At 37.8% G+C, this 24,405-nt stretch overlaps 1 protein-coding gene across 7 annotated transcripts in view; it reads right to left on the reverse strand.

Annotated features, from left to right (window-relative positions):
- Positions 1 to 24,405, reverse strand: part of TBC1D31 (TBC1 domain family member 31) — a 78,729-nt gene that overhangs the window by 30,164 nt on the left and 24,160 nt on the right. For 5 of the 7 annotated variants that reach the window (XM_030937470.1, XM_030937469.1, XM_010363878.2 and 2 more), the window contains exons 6-10: positions 21,651 to 21,810; positions 18,934 to 19,134; positions 14,705 to 14,881; positions 10,779 to 10,858; positions 10,555 to 10,701 (exon numbers count right to left, since the gene is read on the reverse strand). In XM_030937470.1, the coding sequence (XP_030793330.1) occupies positions 10,555 to 10,701; positions 10,779 to 10,858; positions 14,705 to 14,881; positions 18,934 to 19,134; positions 21,651 to 21,810 (765 nt within the window). The remainder of the gene's footprint in view (positions 1 to 10,554; positions 10,702 to 10,778; positions 10,859 to 14,704; positions 14,882 to 18,933; positions 19,135 to 21,650; positions 21,811 to 24,405) is intronic. The other 2 variants (XM_030937468.1, XM_030937471.1) reach the window with 2 other exon arrangements.

Genomic DNA, 24,405 nt, shown 5'->3' on the forward strand with positions numbered 1-24,405 from the left:
TGGAATGCAGTGGCATAATCATGGCTCACTGCAGCCTCAAACTCCTAGGCCCAAGTGGTCCTCCTGCCTCCATCTCCTGAGTAGGTGGGCCTACAGATGTATGTATGCCACTATGTCTGGCTAATCTTTTTTGTGGATAGAGACAGGGTCTCACTATATTACCCACGCTGGTCTCAAACTCCTGGGCTCAAGCGATCTTCCCGCCTCAGCTTCCCAAAGTGCTTGGATTAGAGGCGTGAGCCACTGTGCCCAGCCACCTTCATTTCTTTAACATGATCTCTATTGTAGGGCATTTGCTTTCAGTCTTTTATAAGCAATGCTGTGCTTAATGCCACTGTATGTACCATACAGTGTGTGTCATTCTTCGCATGAGAATACAGACTTGGAAATTCCTAAAGTGGAACTGCTGAGTCAAGAATACGTGCCTTTGTAATTTCGAAAGTCAGTGCCAAATCAGCCCCCACAAAAAGTGTCTACTTACATTCCTATGACTCGCCTAAAGGGATGCCTGTTTTTCATACTCTTGCCAGCATATTATCAACCATTTTTTAAAAAAAACCTTTAATCTAGGTGAGAAATGGTACTTCAGTGTAGTTGCAATTGGCATTACTCTTTCTATGAGAAAGATTAAGCATCTTTTCATGTTTAAGAACCACTTCTAGGCTGGGCACAGTGACTCATGCATGTAATCCCAACATTTTGGGGGGTTGAGGCAGGAGGAATGCTTAAGCCCAGGAGTTTGAGACCAACCTGGACAACAGAGTGAGACCTCATCTCTACAAAAAATTTTTAAAAATTAGCCAGGTTTGGTGGCACACGCCTACTACTCAGGAGACTGAGGCAAGGGGATTGCCTGAGTCCAGGATTTTGTGGCTGTGTGAACTATAGTCACATCACTGCACTCCAACCTGGGTGACAGAGCAAGATCCTGTCTCTAAAAAAAACACACAAAAAAACAAAAATAAATAAAAAGAACCATTTTACCACTGTGAACTGTACGTGAAGTTGTTTATCCATTTTTTTTACTGGCTGATCCTTTACATGTTTATTTATATAGGTGCTTTACACATTAAAGAAACCAGCCTTTCATTTGTCATGTTTTGCATATGTTTTTTTCAGTTTTACACGAGTCTTTGTTTTGGGAATTATTTTTATATGTAGAGATTTTTATTCTTATCAACCTCTTCTAGATACGTCATACTTAGAAAGGCCTTTATTACTCTGGGATTATAATTCTCTCACATGTACTTCTAATACCTTTACTGTTAATTTCCTTTTTTTAATTTTTTGTTTTGAAATCATTTTAGATTTACAAAAAAAATCCTGCAAAAATAGTAGAGTTCTTGTATACCTTTGACCTAAATTCCCCTAATGTTAACATCTTGCACATAGTACCATTATCAGTACTAAGAAATTGACACTGGCACGATGCTATTCACTAAATTATGGACTTTACTCAGATTTTACCATTTTTTACACTGTTATTTCTTTCATTTCACCAACCCCAGATTCAACATTACATTTGTTTTGTCTCTGTAGTTTCTTCCAATGTGAGAGTTCCTTAGTCTTTCCTTATTTTTCATGACAATGCCATTTTTGAGGAATATCAGTTATTTTCTAGATTGTTCCTCAATTTGGGTTTGTCTGATATTTATATGAGGTTACATATTTTTGGCAAGAATTTCACAAAAGTGATGCGCATCATATTGACGTCTTATTACTGGTAATTTTATTTATTTAATTTTTGAGACAGGTTCTCACTCTGTTGCCCAGGCTGGAGTGCAGTGGTGCTATCATGGCTCACTGAAGCCTTGAATCTCCAAGTTCAAGGAATCCTTCCATTTCAGTCACAAATAGCTAGGACTACAGGTGTGTGCCACCATGCTCAATTAATTTGTTAAAATTTTTTGTAGAGATGGGTTTCTGCCATGTTTCCCAGGCTGGTCTCGAACTCCTGGGCAAGTGATAGGCCCACCTCGGCCTCTCAAAGTGCTGGGATTACATGCATGAGCCACTACACCTGGTGTACTAGTGATTTTAAATGTGCTTACTTGCTTAAGCTGGTGTCTGCTGAGTTTATCTATTATAAAATTACTATTTTTCCATTTGCCATTAATAACCATCTTGGAGGAGATATTTTAAGACTATGCAAATATCCTGTTAATCCTAGAATATGTTTTTTTTTTTTTTTTTTTTTTGAGACAGACTCTCACTCTTTAACCCAGGTCGAGTGCAGTGGCGTGATCTTGACTCACTGCAGCCTCCACCTCCCAGGTTCAAGCGATTCTCCTGCCTCAGCCTCCCGAGTAGCTGGGATTACAGGTGCGCGCCACCATGCCCAGCTAAGTTTTGCATTTTTAATAAAGACAGGGTTTCATCATGTTGGCCAGGCTGGTCTCTAACTTCTGACCTCAGGTGATCCACCCATCTTGACCTCCCAAAGTGCTGGGATTGCCGGTGTGAGCCACCGTGCCTGGGCACTCCTAGAATTTTTGTCCAGTAATTTTAGCATCAATTGGTGGATCTTGCCTCCAACAATGATCACTGCGGTGTCCCAATGGTGATTTTCTATTTCTCTAATTCCTTCTATATTTGTTAGAACTGTCCCTTCTCCCTCATTTATATCTTTATTTATTCAATTATTTATGTCAGGATGAACTCATGGATATTTATTTTATTCTACAAGTTATAATTGATTGTTATTTATTCTGTTCCTCAAATTGTTCCAGCTTTGGTCACTGGAAACTTTTAGGTTGAGTCATGTGCCCTTTTGACATGCCCATCCTTTCTGAGCACTTCCTTACTTTATGGCACTAAAAGATGCTTCAGGTTCATCTTGTATTTTCCCCACACTAGTAGGTGTACTTACTGTTACCAGGGTGTCATTGCTAGGCCTTCTTGGTGGACAGAGCTTGGAAATATATGCATGTATACTAACTCCTGCATACATACATATCTATATTTCTTTCTGTGTCTATTCATCTGCATATATGTTAAGAACTAACACTATCGGCCGGGTGCGGTGGCTCAAGCCTGTAATCCCAGCACTTTGGGAGGCCGAGACGGGTGGATCACGAGGTCAGGAGATCGAGACCATCCTGGCTAACACGGTGAAACCCCGTCTCTACTAAAAAAAAATACAAAAACTAGCCGGGCGAGGTGGCGGGCGCCTGTAGTCCCAGCTCCTCGGGAGGCTGAGGCAGGAGAATGGCGTAAACCCGGGAGGCGGAGCTTGCAGTGAGCTTAGATCCGGCCACTGCACTCCAGTCCGGGCGACAGAGCGAGACTCTGCCTCAAAAAAAAACAAACAAACAAAAAAAAAAACAAACAAAAAAGAACTAACACTATCAATTTCAATCAACTACTGCAAGATTCATTCTAGTCCTTGTGCTTATTTATCTTCTTTCTCTGAGAGTAAGAAACCTGGCTCTCATCTCTGTTTAGCTATTTGTATACAAAAAGTGGCTTCTACACATAAAGTAGTTTCAGACTTGCTAACTCCACATTTATTTCTAATACTTTTATGGTTCTGTTTTTTAAAAAAGTAACTGAATCTTTAGTTCAAACAGAATTTATATGGTGTAAGATATGAGGTATGCTTTCAACTTTTTCTAGATAGCTAGCTAGTTATTCCATGTCATTTACTAAATAACCCACCTTTTCTTCATTACTTTGAAATGACACTTTTAAAAATAAGTCAATTTTTGAATGTAGCTGGGTCTATTGTTAGACTCTGCATATCTATTTATATGTCAGCAACAATTTCAATGCTTTATAATAGCTTTTAATATTTAAGGCTAATTCCCTCTCATTACTGTTTAAATATAAATTATTTTTCTGAGAAGTATACTTTATAGTTAATGTGGCAAGCAGAATAATGCAAATTGCCCCCCTCCCCAAAAGATGTCCATGCTCTAATCCCTGTAATCCATGAAGATATTATTTTGCATGGGATTTTGCAGATATGATTAAGTTAAGCACCTTGGGGTGAGGGCATTTATCCTGGACTACCTGGGTAGGTCCAATCTAATCACATAGGTCCTTAATATCAAAGAACCCCTTCCTGGCTGTGGTCAGAGGGAGATATGACTACAGAGGAATGGTCAGAGAGGTGCTTTGAAGACAGAGAAGGTGGGCCTGAGTCATGAAATATGGGAAACTTGCAGAAGCTGGATAAGGCAAGGCAAAGGATTCTCCTCAGAGCCTCTAGAAAGGAATGTGGACCTGCTGACACTCTGATTTTAGCCCAGTGAGATCCAACCCATGGTGAATTTCTGCCTACCAAACTCTAAGGATAAATTTGTGTTGTTTTTAAGCCACTACATATGTGGTAATTTGTTATAGCGGCAATAACTAATATAGTTAATGGAATTAATAAGCTATTTCAGACATCTTTTATTATTCGAGACAATACTCAGAACAACCCCAGGAGGGAGGGATTAGCATCATTACTGAGCCTAGGAAATGGAATTCCAGAGAATGTAAGTAAATCCTCATTATTGGAAGGGCTAGAAAATCAACCTAAATACAAGAACATGTTTTCCTAAGGATAGTACTTTCATAATTACAGAAGTTACATATTCGACAGTGAGTTCCCATCTTTTGACTGACTCTCAGACTGGCAACAAATAAAGACTGATAAAATCCAGTGTCGGTGAAAACAGTAACACTGGCATTTCTCAGGGTTGGCAGAATTTTCTGAGAGAGAGAGAATAAATGAATGATTTGACCTAGTAGTTTAAATTCTAGAAGTCTATACAAAAATATTCACACAGGATATTGATGAGGGTGTTTATTATAATATTGTCTGAAAAGCAAATAAACATAAAATAACCTAAATGTCAACGAACAAGATGAAGACTTAAATCCTGAAACGTCCATCCATGTGCATTTTTTAGAAGGATGTAAACCTACATATACTGAGAGAAGGAGGGCCATGATAGACTTGAAAGTAAAAAAGAAGATAAGCAGCAAAATAGTATGTATAGTATGATTCCATTTTTGTTAAATGTATGTGAATACTTTTGCATTATATACACACAAAAATATCTTACCAAAGTAAACCAAACAATTAGCTCTAGCAAGTCAAATTGGGGCTGGAAGAGGTGCTGATTTTTTCTTTATAACCTTCTGTACTGTTTGAATTATTTTACGAAGAAGGTATATTCTTTTTGCCATTTAAAATGAATACTTTAAAGTTACTTTTAAAAATACTGTATCACAGGCCGGGCGCAATGACTCACACCTGTAATCCCAGCACTTTGGGAGGCCGAGGTGAGCAGATCACCTGCGGTCAGGAATTCGAGACCAGCCTGGTAAACTTGGTGAAACCCTGTCTCTATTGAAAACACAAAAAATTAGCCAGGTGTGGTGGGGGATGCCTGTAGTCCTAGCTACTCTGGAGGCTGAAGCAGGAGAATCACTTGAACCTGGGAGGCAGAGGTTACAGTGAGCCAAGATGGCACCGCTGCACTTCAGCCTGGGCAGCAGAGTGCAAACTCCGTCTCAAAAACAACAACAACAAAAACAAACAAACAGAAAACAACAACAAAAAACTACCACAAAAAATTCCAAACATATATAAAACTAGAAAGCACAATCAAGCCCCATAAGCCTGGCTCCAACAATAAATCCATGTTTTATTATACTTCTTTCATTGACTACATCCCCTCAATTTTTGGCTAGATTATTATTATTATTATTATTTTTTTTTGAGACAGTCTCGTTCAGTCGCCCAGGCTGGAGTGCAGTGGTGCGATCTCGGCTCACTTCAAGCTCCGCCTTCTGGGTTCACGCCATTCTCCTGCCTCAGCTTCCCAAGTAGCTGGGACTACAGGCGTCCGCCACCACGCCTGGCTCATTTTTTGCATTTTTAGTAGAGACGGGGTTTCACCGTGTTAGCCAGGATGGTCTCGATCTCCTGACCTCGTGATCCGCCCGTCTCAGCCTCCCAAAGTGCTGGGATTACAGGCGTGAGCCACCGCGCCTGGCCTGGGGAGATTATTGAAAAGAAGATCCCAGACATCATGCCACTTTCCTCTTTAATACAGAAGTCTACAATTACAACTCTTTAAAAAAGTGGGGGAGGGATGATTTTCTTATATAGTCACAACACCACTGTAATGTAAATAAAATTAACAATTGTTTTGTAGTATTGTTTCATAATCACGCAAGACTCAAATTTCCCCAGTTGTCTGAGGAAGACTCACTCATTGATCCATTTTTGTAGCAGAAAAAAAAGGGTCACTCATTGAACTTGGTTATCTCCCTTAAATCTCTGTCTCTTTTAATGTGGAATAATCCCTCCCTTTTGCTAAGTCACAATTTTGAATTTTAGTAGAAACGGAAATGTAAAATTTAAATTTAAAAATTTAGAAAAACAAATTTAAGAAACAACAAAAAAATTGCTGTGAAGCCTTAACTAAATTAGGATTATAATTTGAAGTACACATACATAGAATTAGAGTTACAATGGTAACTTGAATTGTAAATGTATATAAAGCATAACATCTTATTACATTTTATGAGGAACCTCAAATGATATGAGCAACCTCTTGTCACTTTAGGAAGATCTTTTGGAAAATACATCTCAAGAAGGTCCCCATGTATACACTGTATTAGGTAGAAATCAAAATTATTTCTCTGATAATTTGAATTTTTAATGAAATTTATAGCTTACACTATGATATTAAAAGTGTTACCTCACTCTTTCCCAAAAAGCAGAGCAGTATAACAATTAAATTCATTCGTTATTAATGTGAATGTGAACAGAACTTAATGAAAGAGTGAAAAACTCCTAAAATATTCTGTTTTTGAGTTGTACTACTGGGGATAAGGAAGAAGCATCAACAAGTACCGAAGAAAAGCATTCATAATTTAGAAAGTCTAAAATCCTAGAATCCGCAAAAATGATAAGAAATTTTAGATACCTTAAACAGTTACTTGAGTAACTTTCACTTATTGATAAAATCAGTACTTCATTTCCTACAGTGAGGGGGTCAACAGGAGAAAATGTTTTCTACCTTGTCCTCTGAACCCAGGAAATTTATTATTTCAGAAGAATGCACAAAATCATCATTTTTGAAGTAATGTACTCTCCTCTTTTATTTCTTCAGCATCTGATGAGAGACTTCACTTTCTAACCAAAATATTTACTGTTCTCAACCTAGAATATGAACCTAAAAAGCAAAGGCAAGGCACTGATGGTCTACACTGGTATTTTGACAAACGTCTGAACGCTGATGTTATCTTATACACTGACAGGAAGTATAGTAAGTGTGAAGACCAAATAGAAAAATTAAGCAAATTTCCATCTCTAAGTCATCTCTTAACAAAGTTATCTGATGTTTTCTCCCATTAAAAAGGGCAGCATATTATGTATTTACCCTTTGTCTTAGCATCTAAAATTTTGAATCTATTCCAAAGATACACTTAATAGAAAAAGACTTATGGGCCAAACTAATTAATGCAGCATGCTTGTGACAGCAGAAGATTGAAAACAATCTACATGACCATTAATAAGGGACAGGCCAAATAAATAATGGTGCATTTGCACCATGGTGCACAATGCAGCTATAAAAAAAAAGATGAATATTTCTCTACATTGCTTTAAGATGATATCTAGAATATGTTGTCAAATTTAAAAATCAGAGTACAGAAAAGTGTAATAGTATACAACCATTTACCTAAGACGGTAAATACAAACATATTTGTAAATAAAAATAAGATGTTCACTAAAAGGATGACTTATTGGGAGGAGAAGTAACAGGACAAAGGAAACAGAAGTCAGCCTGTTCTGAATGTACCTTATTTTGTAGATTTGATTTAGAAACATGTAAATGTTTTATAAAAGTATAAAACAAATTAAATTAAATACAAAAATTTTTCCAAAAACTGAAAACAAATGAAACAAATTAACCTGTGTAGTGAGTTAGTGGCATTATCATATGAAGAGGAGTTATTTCAAGTCATTTTAAAACAATAATTTGGGCTGGGTGTGGTGGCTGACACCTGCAATACCAATCCATTAATACGAATACATTGGTGGTAGAGGCAGAAGGATCACTTGAGCCCAGGAGTTCCAGGTGAGCCTGGGCCACATAGTAAGACTTCATTTCTACTTAAAAAAAGATAAACTTGCCAGGCATGGTGGTGCACACCTGTAGCAGCTACTTGGGAGGCTAAGGTGGGAGGATCTTTTGAGCCCAGGAGTTCGGGGTTACAGTTAGCTATAATTATGCCATTGCACTTCAGCCTGGGTGACAGAACGAGGCCCTGTCTCAAAACACAAAAACAAAAATGAAAACAATAATTTGATTATATACGCCTAGTGGGATATAACCTAAGGACAAAAAGAACTATAAAAGATATTTTGGACTGCTTTCAATAATCATAATATTCACATTGTTATTATTTACAGTTACATAGTTTTTATTATATAGCATACATTACGGAGTTTAAAAACCATTGTGTGACTGTGTGTGTGTGCATGTGTGTTAAAGAAAATAAGGAATTATGTCAATGCTGTTAGAAATCAAGATTTTTAGCATAAGAAAAAAGATACAAATATAAAATCAAAGAAGTTATGCAAATTTGTAATCTTAAATCTGAATTGAAAATATTAGTATGAACTCCTGGTTCTATGCACTGAAAAGGCCTCTATGTTCCATCTGAGTTCATCATCAATACACTGATCATTCTGGGGAGCTCCAAGGTAATCAGTCCACTATTCTGAAAACTGTTAAAAAAAAAAAGATTACCAAGCATTTAACGTGCCTTTCCTACATGGGTTGTATCTTCCAGTAACCAAATAGTTGATCCTAAGAACTTTTTCTTTGGAGAAATTTCCCGGTTTATAAAATGAGAAGGAGTAGAATTATATTATCACTGTTTAGATAATCTCTGGTGAAATAATGGATCTAGGCAATAATCATCAATGGACAAAACCATCACCAAAAGAGAGACAGCCAGGCATGAATTATAATCCGCCTAACAGAAGTACATAAAACCACCTAGGAAGTTTTCTTGCAAGCCAAAGAAACAAATACCAAAGGGGGGAAATAAAAACCTTCACTCAGATCAAGCCCCTCGCTCTAACTGTCAGTTTATAGTAAATTCAGGAGAAAGAGAAACATGTTAAACAACACTATGAAATAAAATCAGCAAAATCCAGAACTTAGAGGGCCATATGGGTTAAATGACCTAGTTTTTTCCAACAAATAAATTGTAAGAAAAAAAAAAAGAGGTAACAGAGTCTATAGATTAATCTCAGTGGCATATCAACCAAATGTAATGTGTCCATGTTGTTTGAACCCTGATTTGAACAAGTTTACATAAGAAAAATTTTTAAGACAATCAGAGGAATGCTGATTGAATATCTGAACATAATGAAGAATTATTAATTCTTCTTTTGTGTGTGAGTATGGTAGTGTACTTATGTTAAACAAAAAGAGTCTTTATCCTTTAGGGATACATATGTATATATTCAGCAGGGGGAGTGTGTGTATGTTGGGATATGGGGTGTAGAGTGAGTGGGAATATTCACCCAACATGATTGGCTATGAGTTGGCAATTGCTGAAGCTGGATGATGGGCATGGGGATATTTGTTACATTATTTTTTATTCATGCTTCAAATTTTTCATAATAAAAATTATTTTTGAAAAACGTCTTCAACTCTGGAACCTGGGCTTAATCTTAGCTCTCTCACTGCTGTGATTTGATCATATTTCCTAGTCTCTCTATGCCTGAGTTTCTTTACCTACAAAATAAGTTAAATGTGCCTAACACATGAAAAGCATGTTAAAGGATGAGCTACTGTTATTATTAACATTTACTGGATGCTTCCTAGGAATGGACTCTAGCATGTGCATTCTCAGAGAGATTCTTATCTCATTTTCCCGATAGTCTTATGATGTTGGTGTTATTACTCCCACTTTTAGATAAAAAAATTAAGGCTAAGAAGTAAAATAACACATCCTACATCACAATAATTAAGTGGTAGAATAAGAATTCAAAACTAGGTCTTTTGCCTTCAAATTCAAAGCTCTTTCCACTATACCTCTTTGTTCTTTTTTTTTTTTTGAGACAGAGTCTTGCCCTGTTGCCCAGGCTAGAGTGCAGTGGCGCAATCTCAGCTCAGTGCAACCTCTGCCTCCCGGGTTCAAGCGATTCTCCCTGCCTCAGCCTCCCAAGTAGCTGGGATTATAGGTGCCCACCACCACACCCAGCTAATTTTTGTGTTTTTAGTAGACATAGATTTCACGTGATGGCCAGGCTGGTCTCCAACTCCTGAGCTCAGCTGATCTGCCTGCCTTGGCCTCCCAAAGTGCTGGGATGTTCTTTTAGATTAATCTGAAAGAGTCCTATTTTCTAGAACATAACGCAAACTAATATTCACATGTAATATATGTGTATGTACATTTTTAAAACTAAACCAACATATCACATAAGGATAATCAAACCGACAAAACAATATCTTATAAACAGAAGATTTTAAAACATTGCAGTTATTAGTTACAGGTCTCATACACGTTGCTGCAATATACAGAACATACCTCTGTAATACTCTGAGTAGTTTCCTACTTTTGATGGGGTATTTCTTCTGAAGGTTGAGGAATGTCACATGAGTCCCCTTATCTATGAGGCTACTAAATGCCGTATGATTTTCAGGCAGTTGCAGCAGAGAGCGCCAAATGAACATTCTGAAATAAAAATATATTTTAACCCCCCAAATTGTTTTTGAGTAAAATTGATGTAACATACAGAATTTACATGGTACCTGTATTTTGTTGGATATTCACCGTAGCCTTTTAATAAGATTTGTAAACACTTTTTGTTTAATCCATCTGGTAATTCGTTCTATAAAGAAAAAGATAGTATTAATAAATGACGTGATCATTAAAACTGAAAAGGTGACAAATGGTAATCTAGTCCACAGTACTTTCCAACTTTAGAAAACAACACATAGTAAGACATATTTGTGTATTAGAGGTCTTTTCCCCACTCCCCTCTCTCCCTCTCTTGAGCATGCATACACATAGCCAATAAAGTTCATGATATAGTACCTTCCCTAAACGAGCTTGACAAACTTTTTCTGTAAAGGGCCATGATGTGGTTTGGTTCTGTGTCCCCACCCAAATCCCAAATCTCATCTTGAATTATAATCCCCACAATCCCCACTGTTGAAGGAGGGACCTGGAGGGAGGTGACTGCATCGTGGGGGTAGTTCCCCCATGCTGTTCTCATGATAGTGAGTTCTCACGAGATCTGATGGTTCCGTAAGTGTTTGACAGTCCCTCCTCCACATATTCCTCTCTCTCCTCCTGCTGCCTTGGGAAGAGGGTGTTCACTTCCCCTTCAGCTTCTGCCATGGTTGTCAGTTTCCAGAGGCCTCCACAGCCATGTGGAACTGTGAGTCAATTAATCCTCCTTTCTTTAGAAATTGCCCAGTCTCAGGTAGTATTCTTTATAGCAGTGTGAAAAAGGACTAATAAAGGCCAGTTAGTAAATATTTTAGGTTTTGTGGGCCAAGAAGAAAAATCAAGATCATATATTTATATATAACCACTTAAAAATGCACAAAGCATTCTTAGCTTGAATAGCTGAATTAGGCCCATGGGCTGTCATCTGCTGACCCTTGCATCAAGAGCAATCCATTCTGACAGCTCCTCCCCCATCTCTCCTCAAAATTCTAGGCAATTCCTAACATTGAAGCATCAAGGAAAGGTCTGGCAGAAAAACATGCGGGAGTACATCATTTTATCCCAACAGACATCAGCTCCTGCTGATAATCCCTTATATCTAAGACTTTTAAGCCAATTTTTATCTTAATAAAAAATATTGTATAGAATTTAGGATTATAAAGCTGTTTTCATATATTATCTCAACTGGATCTAACAACTCTATCAAACAGATGAAATGTCTTCCTTTACTTGAGAAAATGAGAAGTTTGGTAAATTGCTTATGGTCACAAATCTGCTAAATCTTGGCTCAAGACTCGAAGCCAGACTTTCTGATTGAGTTTAGTGCTCTTTTTACCACAAGAAACAGGTAGTCCGATGTAAGAGAAGGGTGAAGGGAAAACCCAAGATGATGGTGAATGAAGATACTTGAGAGCCATGTTAAAGGTCTAGAGGGCAACCAGAGCAAATGAGAGCAGTATGATCCAGGAAGACTGCCTTCGTCAGCAAGATACCTGCTGCCACTGAAGCCTCTTTTTAAACAAAGGAAATGTGCCCTGGAGAGTTTGGCCTCAATTTGATCTGTTCTTGACCATGAGCTGATAAAGTTCCTTCTTTCCTTTCCATGTGCTAATGCAAAGATGAGTTGAGGACTTGCACTTCACCCCATCGAAGTGTTCTACTTTGACCTACTTCTTAGAGCTGGCAATGGTTTCCTCAGAAGCAGCTCCATTCCTCAACATATTTCTGCAGGATATCCAGATTTGATCCACACTACAATGCTGCCAGATACCCTGACATGATGAGCCTTTTAATTCCCAAAGTTACTCATGACCATTCCTACCAGTTTTCCCAGAAAAGGTCCTGCAAACTCTGAAGCCAGAATATCTCAGAGATACCATTCAGCTTATCTTTGCAATAAACATTCATTAAATAGGAGCAATATTGCCCAAATCTTTCCACAACTAGGCTTGGCTTGTGTCTGCTATTCAGTTTTTTTCTTTAAAGAAATAATCTTTTGTTTAAAGTTACATGAAGAGGTTATAAAACTATAAAGAAAATCAAGGGCATAATTAACACAAAAGTGAGGACAATGGTTATATATATGGGGTAGGGAGAAAAATGTGATGGGGGATAAGCACACAGGGGGCTCCAAAGCTACTGGTAATGCTCTATTTCTTCATGTGGAAACGGGTATGTGCAGAAAAAAGTGAACACAAGCCGGTCTGAGCCTGCTACCCTTAGAAGACTTACTTGCAAGGTCGGCCTTTGGCTGGTGCCTAGAAGTTGAATTTCAAGATAGTTCTCATTACCCCCAGAACCAAAAAAGAGTAGCTCATTGTGTTTAAACTGTTGGTACAATGTGGTTTATGCTGAATGCCCTTCCTTCTAGGAGTCTGAAATTTGAAACCTGTTAAAACAGGGTACCTACAGAACCAGCCTCTAGTAAAAGTCCTGGGCACCAGGTCTCTAATAGATTTCCCTGATAGACAATACTTCACACATATTGCCACACTTCATTGACGGAGGAATCAAGGATGTCCTGTGATTCCAGTGGGAGAAGATTTCTGGAAGCTTGTGCCCGGTTTCTTCTGGACTTCACCCCATGTGTCTTTTCCCTTTGCTGATTTTGCTTTGCATCCTTTCACTTTCATATATTATAGCTATGAATATGACTACATGCTGAGTCCTAATAAACCACCAAACCTAAGGATGGTCTTGCAGCCACCTGACACAGGATACATACGTAATCTTTTTTTACTTTTCATTAAGTTGTAATCTGTTTTAGACACTCTTCTGTGTTGCAAGTTTTACAATTAAAAAATGCTTAAAGAAAAAAGAAGTTACAGCAGTCCCTACTTATTTGAGGAGGAAATGTTCCAAGATCCCTAGCGGATGCCTGAAACCTCAGATAACACTGAACCCTAAATATATTATGTTTTCCCCTATATATACATACCTGTAATAAAGTTTAATTTATAAATTAGGCACAACAATAGATTAACAATCATAACTAATAATAAAATAGCACAATTCTGACAATATGTCAGTATCAGTACTTTTGTGCTCTACAGAAGTTTTTTAAGTAAAATAAGGGTTACTGGAACACAAGCACTGTGATACTGTGACAGCAGATCTGATAACCAAGAAGCTACTGAGTGACTATGCTAGACAAAATGATGATTCATGTGCCAGGTGGAACAGAGCAAGATGGCAGGAGATTTTGTCATGCTACTCAGAACGATGTGCAATTTAAAACTTATGAATTGTTTATTTCTGAAATCTTCCTTTTAATCTATTTGGATCACAGTTGACTACATGTAAACAAAACCATGGAAAGTAAAACTATGGATAAGGAAGGACACTGTATTAAAATCAATGTGAAAAAATATCAGGTATTATTAGTGAGAATATGGAGCAACTAGAACTCTCAAATACTGCTGGTAGGAATGTAAATCAACTACTTTTCAATCAACCACTTAGGAAAACTGACAGTATTTACTAAATTAATCTACAGTGTATCAGTTGAGTAGTTATTCTGGGGTGGGCGGGGGTAAGGGAGAGAAAGCATAGAATGGAGCAAGAAGCTGATGGTAATGTTCCAGTTTTTGATCCGGGTGCTGGTAACATGGTGTGTGCATTTTGTGAAAGTTCACTGAGCTGTATACTTAATGTGTACTTTGTATATGTGTGTGTATATATTTGTCATTAAAAAGTTTTAAAATCCCTTGAAAATAATGTAACATCTCTATTAATAGCTATATTTTCTTTATTTCTCAAAGTAATATGGCTGGGTGTGGCAGCTCATGCCTGTAATCACAGCACTTTGAGAGGCCAAGGTGGGAGGATCACTTGAGGCCAGGATTGAGACCAGCCTGTGCATAATTTCAGTTACAACTTTATTCTCTTCATTTATTCTCTTTCTTTAATTCCCAAGAGGGAAGAGTGGTGATGGCTTAGAAATCACAAGACTCGTCTACAGCAGAGTCGTGACAAACAAAGTTTAATTACCAAATATTCTTACCTTTTTACTTTCAAAATCACCAGTCAGGTCTTGTTTTAATATTCTAGTCTGTATTTTGCTTCCCCTGGATTTTGCTGGCTGCTGTACTCTTCCTGATGTTACTTTCATCTTAAGATCACTGGAACTCAGTTTATTCTTGGGCAAATCTTCAATAACTTTCACTAAAGGCAGAGGTGGCTAAATGGAAAGATAAATATATGTATTCTAGTGGATATCCTTGGAAGATAGGCCTGTTAATATATGATTTTCAAAGTTTGCTTTAATAACATGCCTTACTATGTAGAATTATTCTTCAGGCAAAAAAACTAAGTAAAATGTCTAGGAACATTTGCTTTGACTAATAAAGCAAATTTCTGCTGAATCTTTTTGAAGAACATAATAAAGATATATGATTAACAATAGCAATAAATATAATTATTCCTTGAAAGCTGGCCTTAAATCATTTAATACCAAATCATGTTTACACATACATGGTGAAGTTAGTATGGTGATTATTACCTACAGCAAAAAAGGTACAGTTAGAGGTATGGCCCTCTAGAATTCTGATAGAAGTACCCTAATATTCGTTGGGGTCAAGTGAAATTTCTAAGAGGAAACTGCCAAATGATTTTCTTCTAGAAGCATGGAACCTCTGCCTCTCTATCCCTTGGTTAAATGTTTTAATCTGCTTGGCAATCACTATTAGTTCCTTATTGTATCAACAGCTTAAGCAGTTCAGACAATGTGACTTTGAACCTATACCTTCATTTTTATGGGGCCCATCAGACAGGGAAAAAAACCCGAACAACTTCAATTTACTTAAAGTAACATTACTCACTAGAACATTTTCTCCATAAATAATATTCTCTTTGAAATCAGAAGATCTTCCTTCTTCAAAGGAAGTGAGCAAATCAGGTAATTCAGGCTTTCTAAGTTCTAAATACAATTCAAATACAATGACCATTTACAGTTTATGATTCAATTCTTCAATTCATCTATAGGATGGGATTAATAGTGGTCTGACTTATGATATACCCATCTTTAATATCCTTAAACTATTTTTTGACTTCAATCCATTCTTCTACATTTTTATTAAAATTTCCATTGTAATGTCACAATTTCCCCTGTTTGAGCCTTATCTTCTACCATGAAGTATAACCTCCCAAAATGAACCTGAGATATGACCTGACTTGACATGCCTTTGTAGTGTTAAATCTTCAACACATAATAATTCATTTACTCTATTACCACAATACCAGAAATTTTCCAATGACAAGAAAATAAAACTGGCAAAAATGGGACAAATGTGAGTTATGATTTACAGAGAATATAGAGCTGAACATTAATGTAGCCTGGAACAGCCATAAGACACTGATGGTACTGGGAATGTGTCCAAAAAAGAAAAAAGATCATTCTACTTCTAAGCTAGCTTTTCTATTCATGTGATCTCAATTTGCTCAACAGATAACAAGCAGAAAGGAACTCAATGACTCACTCTTACTATAGTTTTTCTCAGATCTCTGCCTGCCTCTATTAAGAAGGTTTGGCAAGTCCAGATGCAGTGGCTCACGCCTGTAATCCCAGCACTTTGGGAGCCCAAGGCGGGTGGATCACCGAGGTTAGGAGTTCAAGACCAGTCTGGACAACATGGTGAAACCCCATCTCTACTAAAAATACAAAAATTAGCCAGGTGTGGTGGCACGTGCCTATAATCCCAGCTACTAGGGAAGCTGAGGCAGGAGAATTGTTTGAACCTGGGGGGCGGAGGCTGCGGTGAGCCGAGATCATACCACTGCACTCCAGCCTGGGTGACAGAGTAAGACTGCATCTCGAAAAAAAAAAAAAGAAGAAAGTTTAGCTAGTACTGTAAAACTGACTATTCAGAGGCTGAAAACTCTCAGTAAGAGCAGATATTAATACATTTTTAAAAATTTATTAATATATAGCACATATAATGTAAAAATATATTTATATAGTATATATAATGATATAAACGGCAAAAGAACAGCAGAGTATAATCCCATATGTTTAGAGACAAGTATGCATACACACACGTGCGTGCACACACACACAAACATATACGTATAGTTAATTCTCACTATTTGCAGTGGTTCTATAAAGTCAGCATGAACACTCAATTAGTGAATACTGAAATACTGCTCCTAGGGGAAACACAGAATCAGGTTCCTGAGAGCCTCATTAATCAATCAATACATACATGTGTGTTTCTGTTTAAAGACATCTTATTTAATACATATTGCTGATTCCTTATCATTGAACTCACAGTTAATAGCACTATAACTCATTTCTGAATGAGTTTAATCTAACACACATATTTTCTCTATAAGGGAAGCCACAGCCTGTGTTTAGAAACAATAAATAGCACTTCAGCGCTACGCTTAGGGACCACTTTCAACAGTAAAATCTTAACAAAAAGCTTCAAAATGCCAAAAAAAATAAATGGTATTAAGCAGACCACAAAAAGGATACTTGTTTACACTATGAGAGCTGAAATAAGAAGAGAGTGTTGCCTCGTTTGACTTCAGCTGGGAACAAGGGTATCTAGTGACTCAAAATTTCACTGCTCTGTGCATGTCCCTGAATGACCATGAAAGCACTGCAAGTATTAATTTTGAAGTTACAAATCAATTTTAGTGAGTAGGTGAATTCTCATGTATAGAATGCACAAATAATGAGGAGTGACTGTATATCTTTACACACATAGAAAAGAAATTGGGAACGTGTAAATCAGAATCATCTGAGAATGGTGAGACGTTCAGTGATTTGTATTTGTCTATTTGCTATTCTGTATATTCTTATTTTTTTCTGCAACAAGACACTGCTTGCATAATTTTTTAAAAGATAAAGAAAACAAAAAGGAGGAGGCACAAACTTTTTTCTAGGATAAAAAAAGGTGGCAAATGCTACTCCAAATGCACCCAATCTCATGTGATCTTGGAAGAATTGGAACACCCAGAACTGCTAGTTATTCACTGTGTGATTAAGTTTGAGCATGAACTTCTTCCTGTGTAAAATGAAAGGGTTAGACCAGGTGATCATCAAAGTCTCTGTTAGAGCTACCAAGGTGCAATTCCAGACTGGAAGACACATGGACAACATGACTGATTAGCTGGGGGAATTTTAGATAACCAGAGAAGAGAAGAGAGGCGTGCATTGTAGTGAAACGGATGCTGTGGATAATAGATTCAGAAATAAGGATGGTGTCTATGGGGATAATGGGGGAAGTTATAAGTTTGAGGAAATAAGTTAGACAGGTAGGCAAGATTAGAGAGAACACTGACAGCCAGGCAGAAGAGTCTGGACTTAATTCAACAGGTGAAGGAAGGAAGCCACTAAAGTAGCATTAGTTAAGAAATGATGATGAATTATTTTAGAAGATGGTAGGATGGGCAGGGCAGGCACTGAGGGCTCTGAGTTTAAGATATTTCTTTAAATTACTGTTAGTCTAGAGTAGTTAATGAAGACCAATACAAGGATAGCAATTACAGAGGTGGAGAACAGACAACACATTTATAGATATTTCAAATTTAAGAAGTTAGGCCGGGTGCGGAGGCTCACGCCTGTAATCCCAGTACTTTGGGAGGCCAATGTGGGCAGATCATGAGGTCAGGAGTTCGAGATCAGCCTGACCAACATGGTGAAACCCCATACCTACTAAAAATACAAATATTAGCTGGGCATGGTGGCGCATGCCTATAATTCCAGCTACACAGGAGGCTGAGGCAGGAGAATCGCTTAAACCCAGGAGGCGGAGGTTGCAGTGAGCTGAGATCGCACCATTGCACTCCAGCCTGGGCAACAAGAACAAAACTCCGTCTCAAAAAAAAAAAAAACAAGTTATATGACTTAGTATTGACTGGATTTAGAAAATAAAGGCATAGGAAGTCATTGAGCTTCAAGGTCTCTAGCTTATGAGATGGGAAGAAAACATGAGACAGAACTGAAGAAACTAGGATTGAAGAACTCTTTTGGGAAGGAGATAATGAGTAACACCTAAATGAGAGACATCAAACGGAGATGTCCCTCAGGAAGGCAACAATTTAAGAATAGAGCACATGTGAGAAATCAAGGTCAGAGATGTGGCTTTAGGAGTAAGAGCAACAACATATATCCAGAAAAATGGATAAGTTCCAGGTAAGTGAGAAACAGTAGCATAAAGATTTTACTCTTGATGATATAATAGGTAAGTGTTTATAAAAAGCTGATATTGATTACTTGATCACACATACCTTATTTATTTCTTGTGTTAAAGCCTGAACTGAATATATGTTTAGACTTCCATTTTCCATAATAGATGCAATGTACCGTCCATGTGGGCTAATTACTGATGAGCTAATTCCTTCATCAAGGCTCCCAATCTCAAAGAGAAGTTTACAAGTCTGTATATTGATAAATCTCATAATACCATCTTGACTTAGTACTCCAAGAACCTAAGAGTAGAGAGAAAAAATATAAACTCCTAAAAACATGTGACAGTGAATGTCTGAAAGTCATACTATATACATGTCTTTACATGTATGCAATGTTTGTGTATGTACGTGTGTGTGTATATATATGTGTGTGTGTATATAAATACATATATTTTGAGAGGGACACCTAGAGGAAATTCTATTCTCAGTGAGATATGTTTTATTTTATTATTATTATTGTTTTGAGACAGAGTTTCACTCTTGTTGCTCAGGCTGGAGTGCAGTGGCACGATCTCCACTCACTGCAACCTCCGCCTCTCGGGTTCCAGCAATTCTCCAGCCTCAGCCTCCCGAGTAGCTGGGATTACAGGCATGTACCACCATGCCTGGTTGATTTTTGTATTTTTAGTAGGTATGGGGTTTCACCATGTTGGCCAGGCTGCTCTCAAACTCCTGATGTCAGGTGATCTGCCTGCCTTGGCCTCCCAAAGTACTGGGATTATAGGCATGAGCCACTGCGCCAGGCCTGATATTATATATTTTAAAATCACAACTTATGGCTCATGTTGATTATGCCCTGGATCTAATCAGAATCAGCAAGGAACCTATCATCATGGACTATGGAAAGGTGCCCTAAGAATCTTCCCTTCCCACAGGCAGATCATGCAGAGGACAGAGAGGATTAGACAATGATATAATTTGAATGTGTCTCTCCAACAGCAAGTATTGGAAACTTGCTCAATGCAACAGTGTTGGCAGATAGGGCCTAATGAGAGGTGACTAGGGCATGAGGGCTCTGCCCTCATGAAGAGATTAATGCTGTTATTATGGGAGTGGGTTTGGTATAAAAGGATGAGTTCGCCTCCCTCTTGTCCCCTCCCATTCCTCCCTCCCTTTCTCACCCATATGAGACCTTCTACTATATTATGACAGAGAACAAAGGCCTTCAAAAGATGCCAACCTCTAGATCTTGAACTTCCCAGCCTCCAGAACTGTGAGAAATAAACTTATGTTATTTATAAATTACCCAGTCTGTGGTATTCCAATACAGTAGCACAAAACAGACTAAGAGAGACAGTTCCTAACTTTTGCCTCCACACTGGCTATCAGGAACAAGGAGGGTGGAGGGTTTGCCTTCCTGTACCCTTTCCATAGCTAATCGAAGCTAACATCAGCCCTGCTGCCCCCACACAAACCTGTCACTGCCACTGAGGCTCCCCACTGTCTACCTGTTTTCAGCAAATATTTTAAGTAACATCTGGAGAATGGAGAGTTTGTGAGTTGCAAGGGTAGTGGAGGGGTAGGAGGGAAGCTAGTCTTTTAAGGGGGGAGAAAAGTTTAAATTTTAACTCAAAATTTCAAAAATTAAAAACATGTAATAAAGGCCGGGTGCGGTGGCTCACGCCTGTAATCCCAGAACTTTGGGAGTCTGAGGAGGGAGGATCACGAGGTCAGGAGATTGAGACCATCCTGGCTAACATGGTGAAACCCCGTCTCTACTAAAAAATACAAAAACTTAGCCAGGCATGGTGGCGGGTGCCTGTAGTCACAGCTACTCAGGAGGTTGAGGCAGGAGAATGGCGTGAACCCGGGAGGCGGAGGTTGCAGTGAGCTGAGATTGCACCACTGCACTCCAGCCTGGGAGACAGAGCTAGATCCCATCTCAAAACGACAACAAAAAAACCCAAAGAATAAAAGGTGCAAGGTTGTATAAAATAATGGGAAAAACATAACACTATACATAACAATAGTGGATATGGGGGGAGGTGAACAACTAGACAAATGGTAGAAAGGCATGACAGACTTCCTACTGTGTGCTGTTTTATGTTTTCAACCATATGAATATATTACCTAATCAAAAACGTAAGTAAAATGGACATGATATATACATACACGCATGTGTATACATACATATGGAAAACATATATCTAATCTGTTAAAATACAAGATCCATGACAGTCTATTTGAAATAAGAAAGTTAAGGTTTGACAGAACTCAACTCTTAAAAAGGAATAAGTGAAGGAGGATGGGGGAAGAAGCACTTTGTAAACTAAAGAAAGATACCTATAAAAACATGTTTCACAGGAGTGAGCAACCAGTTAGGGTAAATAAAATAACAACACAATGAAAAAATTTTAGTTCTAGTCCAATCTTTAATCCTTACAATTAACAGGAATGTTGACAAGTCAATGTTTCTAGTTGTTAGTGTTATAATCTGTAAAATGGTGAGAATATCTTTCCTGCCTATGCCAAATAATTAAGGATCAAATGAAAACTAGCATGCTAAAGCACACTGCAAACCATAGAGTACAATATAAATTTACAGTATGCTGATTTTATAAGAGCAAATTGTCAATAGTATAAAGAATACAAGATTTTGAAATTTTTTTCAATTCTAGACTCTTCACAAAAGTCACATATTTGTAATTTCAAATTCTTGTAACAAGGTGTAAGTTAAATAAATAAGAGCTAATATAGTTCAGAGATGGATGCGTTCTTTCGCAAAAAGTACAGTGCCCTACGTTTATGTTACTAACCTGATTAGAACCAGCATCAAAACTATCAGGAAGAAATTCTAGATGACGAATGGCTCGAACTTTAGTGGGCATCTGGATAATTCTAAAGAGCTGCCTAGTTTCCAAGCACCACAAATGAAGATGATTTGATTTGCCTCCAGCAGCCAGGATTCGGCCATCTCTATATAACAAAAAAGCGAGAAAGTAAGGCGGGTTCAATTGTTTATAGCAGTGCTGTCTAACAGAACTTTCTGTGATGACAGAAAGGTGCTGTACCTATGCTATCCAATATGGTCACACTAGTCACATGTGATTCCCGAGCACTTGAAATGTGGCCAAAGTTAATGAGGACCTTATTTTTAAATTGCATTTAATTTGTATTCATTTAAATACTTGTATGGACAGCTCAGGTTTATAGTATATATATTTTTACCTACTGTGCTAAGGCACCAGTTTACCAAACATTTGTTTAATGACCTGATTGTGGGTTTTTTACATAACACTTATATTTTATAGCATAATCTCAAGGTCACTTATCACTATCCAACTTTCTGTGTTTCACATACAGCTATACAGAATTGGTGGTACTGGCTATATGAAGAAACGTAACAGCCCAAACTTTTTTCCTGCTCAAAGAAAGCTACCTTAATAAGGTACAAGAAGAGTAAGTTGTTTTGACTTGCAAGGCCATTGCTCATTCATTCAACAAGAACTTGTAAAGGACTTATTAATTTGTAAAAAGTGTGATAATACTATGGTTATGTTTCAAGTGTCTGCTATAAGCCAGGTATGGTCCCAGAAGCCAGGGACACAGTCAGTTAAGGCTGCACAAGTCAAGTAATCCTGCTCTTACAGGATTTTCGATCTAGAGGAAGGCAAACAAACAAATAAATGAACTTGTTTTCAGCGGGTAATAAGTTCTATAAAGAATTACAAAATAAGGTGATGAAAGCTGGGAAAGGAGGAAGATCTGCTACCTGAATGACACAAATAGGCCAGTCATGGGATGATTTGGAGGAAGAATTCTATCCCGATCAGTATTCCAGACTGGCTGGTACAAAAGTGCTGAAAAAGCAGTAAAGTTAGTATATAGGGAAAAGTAAGTAAGAGGTCATATTCAAGTGCATTGCCATATGAAAGTACACTGCTATACTCAGGTGTGGCTAGAGGAGACTAAGGAAGGAAATGAGACGAAGCGAGGGAGGCCTAGGCCAGATGACAGAAGGCCTCGGGGGAAATGAGGGGTGGGGAGTTGGATTTTATTCTAAATGATGAAGGAGGTTAAATAGGAAAGTGACATGATCTGACTTACTGATTTATAAAAACCACTTTATCTGCTGCACAGAGAATGACTATAGGAAATGAGATTGAAAACAGGGAGAACAAATAAGAAGGCCATTATAGTGCTCTAAAAGAGGCTAGGGCGGCTTGGATTAGGGTACCACCCACAGCAATGAATAAAAACAAATTGACCAATTTGAGATACAGTTTGGTTGAGTTGATGGGATTTACTGATGACTTAGAAGAACAGGGTGAGAAAAGAGAGGAATTAACATATATTTTGTAACTCTTTCCCCTGAGTAGAAACAAGGATCGGCCCAGTCAAAATGAGAACCCCTAGCATCCAGATTAGGGTCTTGAAATACCATTTCCCAAAAAAGAACCCAGACTCTTTAGAGAAAAGGCTAATTCCAGGGTTAGGGCAGGAATTGTACCAGATAAGCTTGGAACATCTTGTCACATCAGAAAGCATGAAAGCTATCATAGGCAACTGGAGTTGTAGTAAAAGGATGCCAAAGCCAGCGAAAAGAGGTTCCTATTAGTCAAAGATGAGAGAACTGGAACATCTAAGAATGACGGCTGCAATGTATTAAAACATGCTAACTACTCTAAGCCTATGAATTTACAAAGATTAAAGACAAAAAAACTTCATTAGCTACTTTTGAAAGATGCCAATAAACCAGTTCATTACTTTTAAAACTAGTTTAAGAAAAAAGAGGAGAAAATTAAGCATTCATCCTGCCTTTCCTTTACAACTGTACATCAAAATAACCAAAGGGTAGATGAGCAGAAGTTTCTTTCTATAGAAGGTTATTAACTAATAAGTGAAGAATAAATGAGAGAATTAGAACAGCAGCATTTTGCTAACTTCTAAGGCCATACTGGATCTAGGGAATGATCACCAGTGGCTACTGATATCACAAAAGAAAACTGTTCTATGTTGTTACTGATGAAAGTACACAAACCACCTTCTTGTGTAATGTCTTCTTGTGCTTAAATCAGATCAAGCCTCCAGTTTTTAGAAAATACAGGTACAACCAGTATACAGGAAAAATACAGATAACAGAGGATCATATTAAACAGTACCACATGAAGACAAAGAGCAAAATCCAGAATATAGAAAACTCAAGAGGAGAAATAACCAGTTATTTAATGAATTAACTATAAGGGAAAAAGAAAGGATGAATACATCAACAAAACACAATGTGTGAACCTTGTTTTGCTTCTTATTCAAACAAATCAATCATAAAAACCAATTATTAGACAAATCAAGGACTTTGAATATGACTAGACATATGACAATATTAAGACATTCTTATTCATTTTTAAAAAGTGTGATAATAGGCTGGGCGCAGTGGCTCACGCCTGTAATCCCAGCACTTTGGGAGGCCAAGGCAGGTGGATCACCTGAGGTCAGAAGTTCGAGACCAGCCTGGCCAACATGGTGAAATCCCGTCTCTACTAAAAATGTAAAAATTAACTGGGCGTGGTGGCA

Source organism: Rhinopithecus roxellana, chromosome 9 (assembly GCF_007565055.1).
Source record: "Rhinopithecus roxellana isolate Shanxi Qingling chromosome 9, ASM756505v1, whole genome shotgun sequence".
Classification (NCBI taxonomy): Eukaryota; Metazoa; Chordata; class Mammalia; order Primates; family Cercopithecidae; genus Rhinopithecus; species Rhinopithecus roxellana.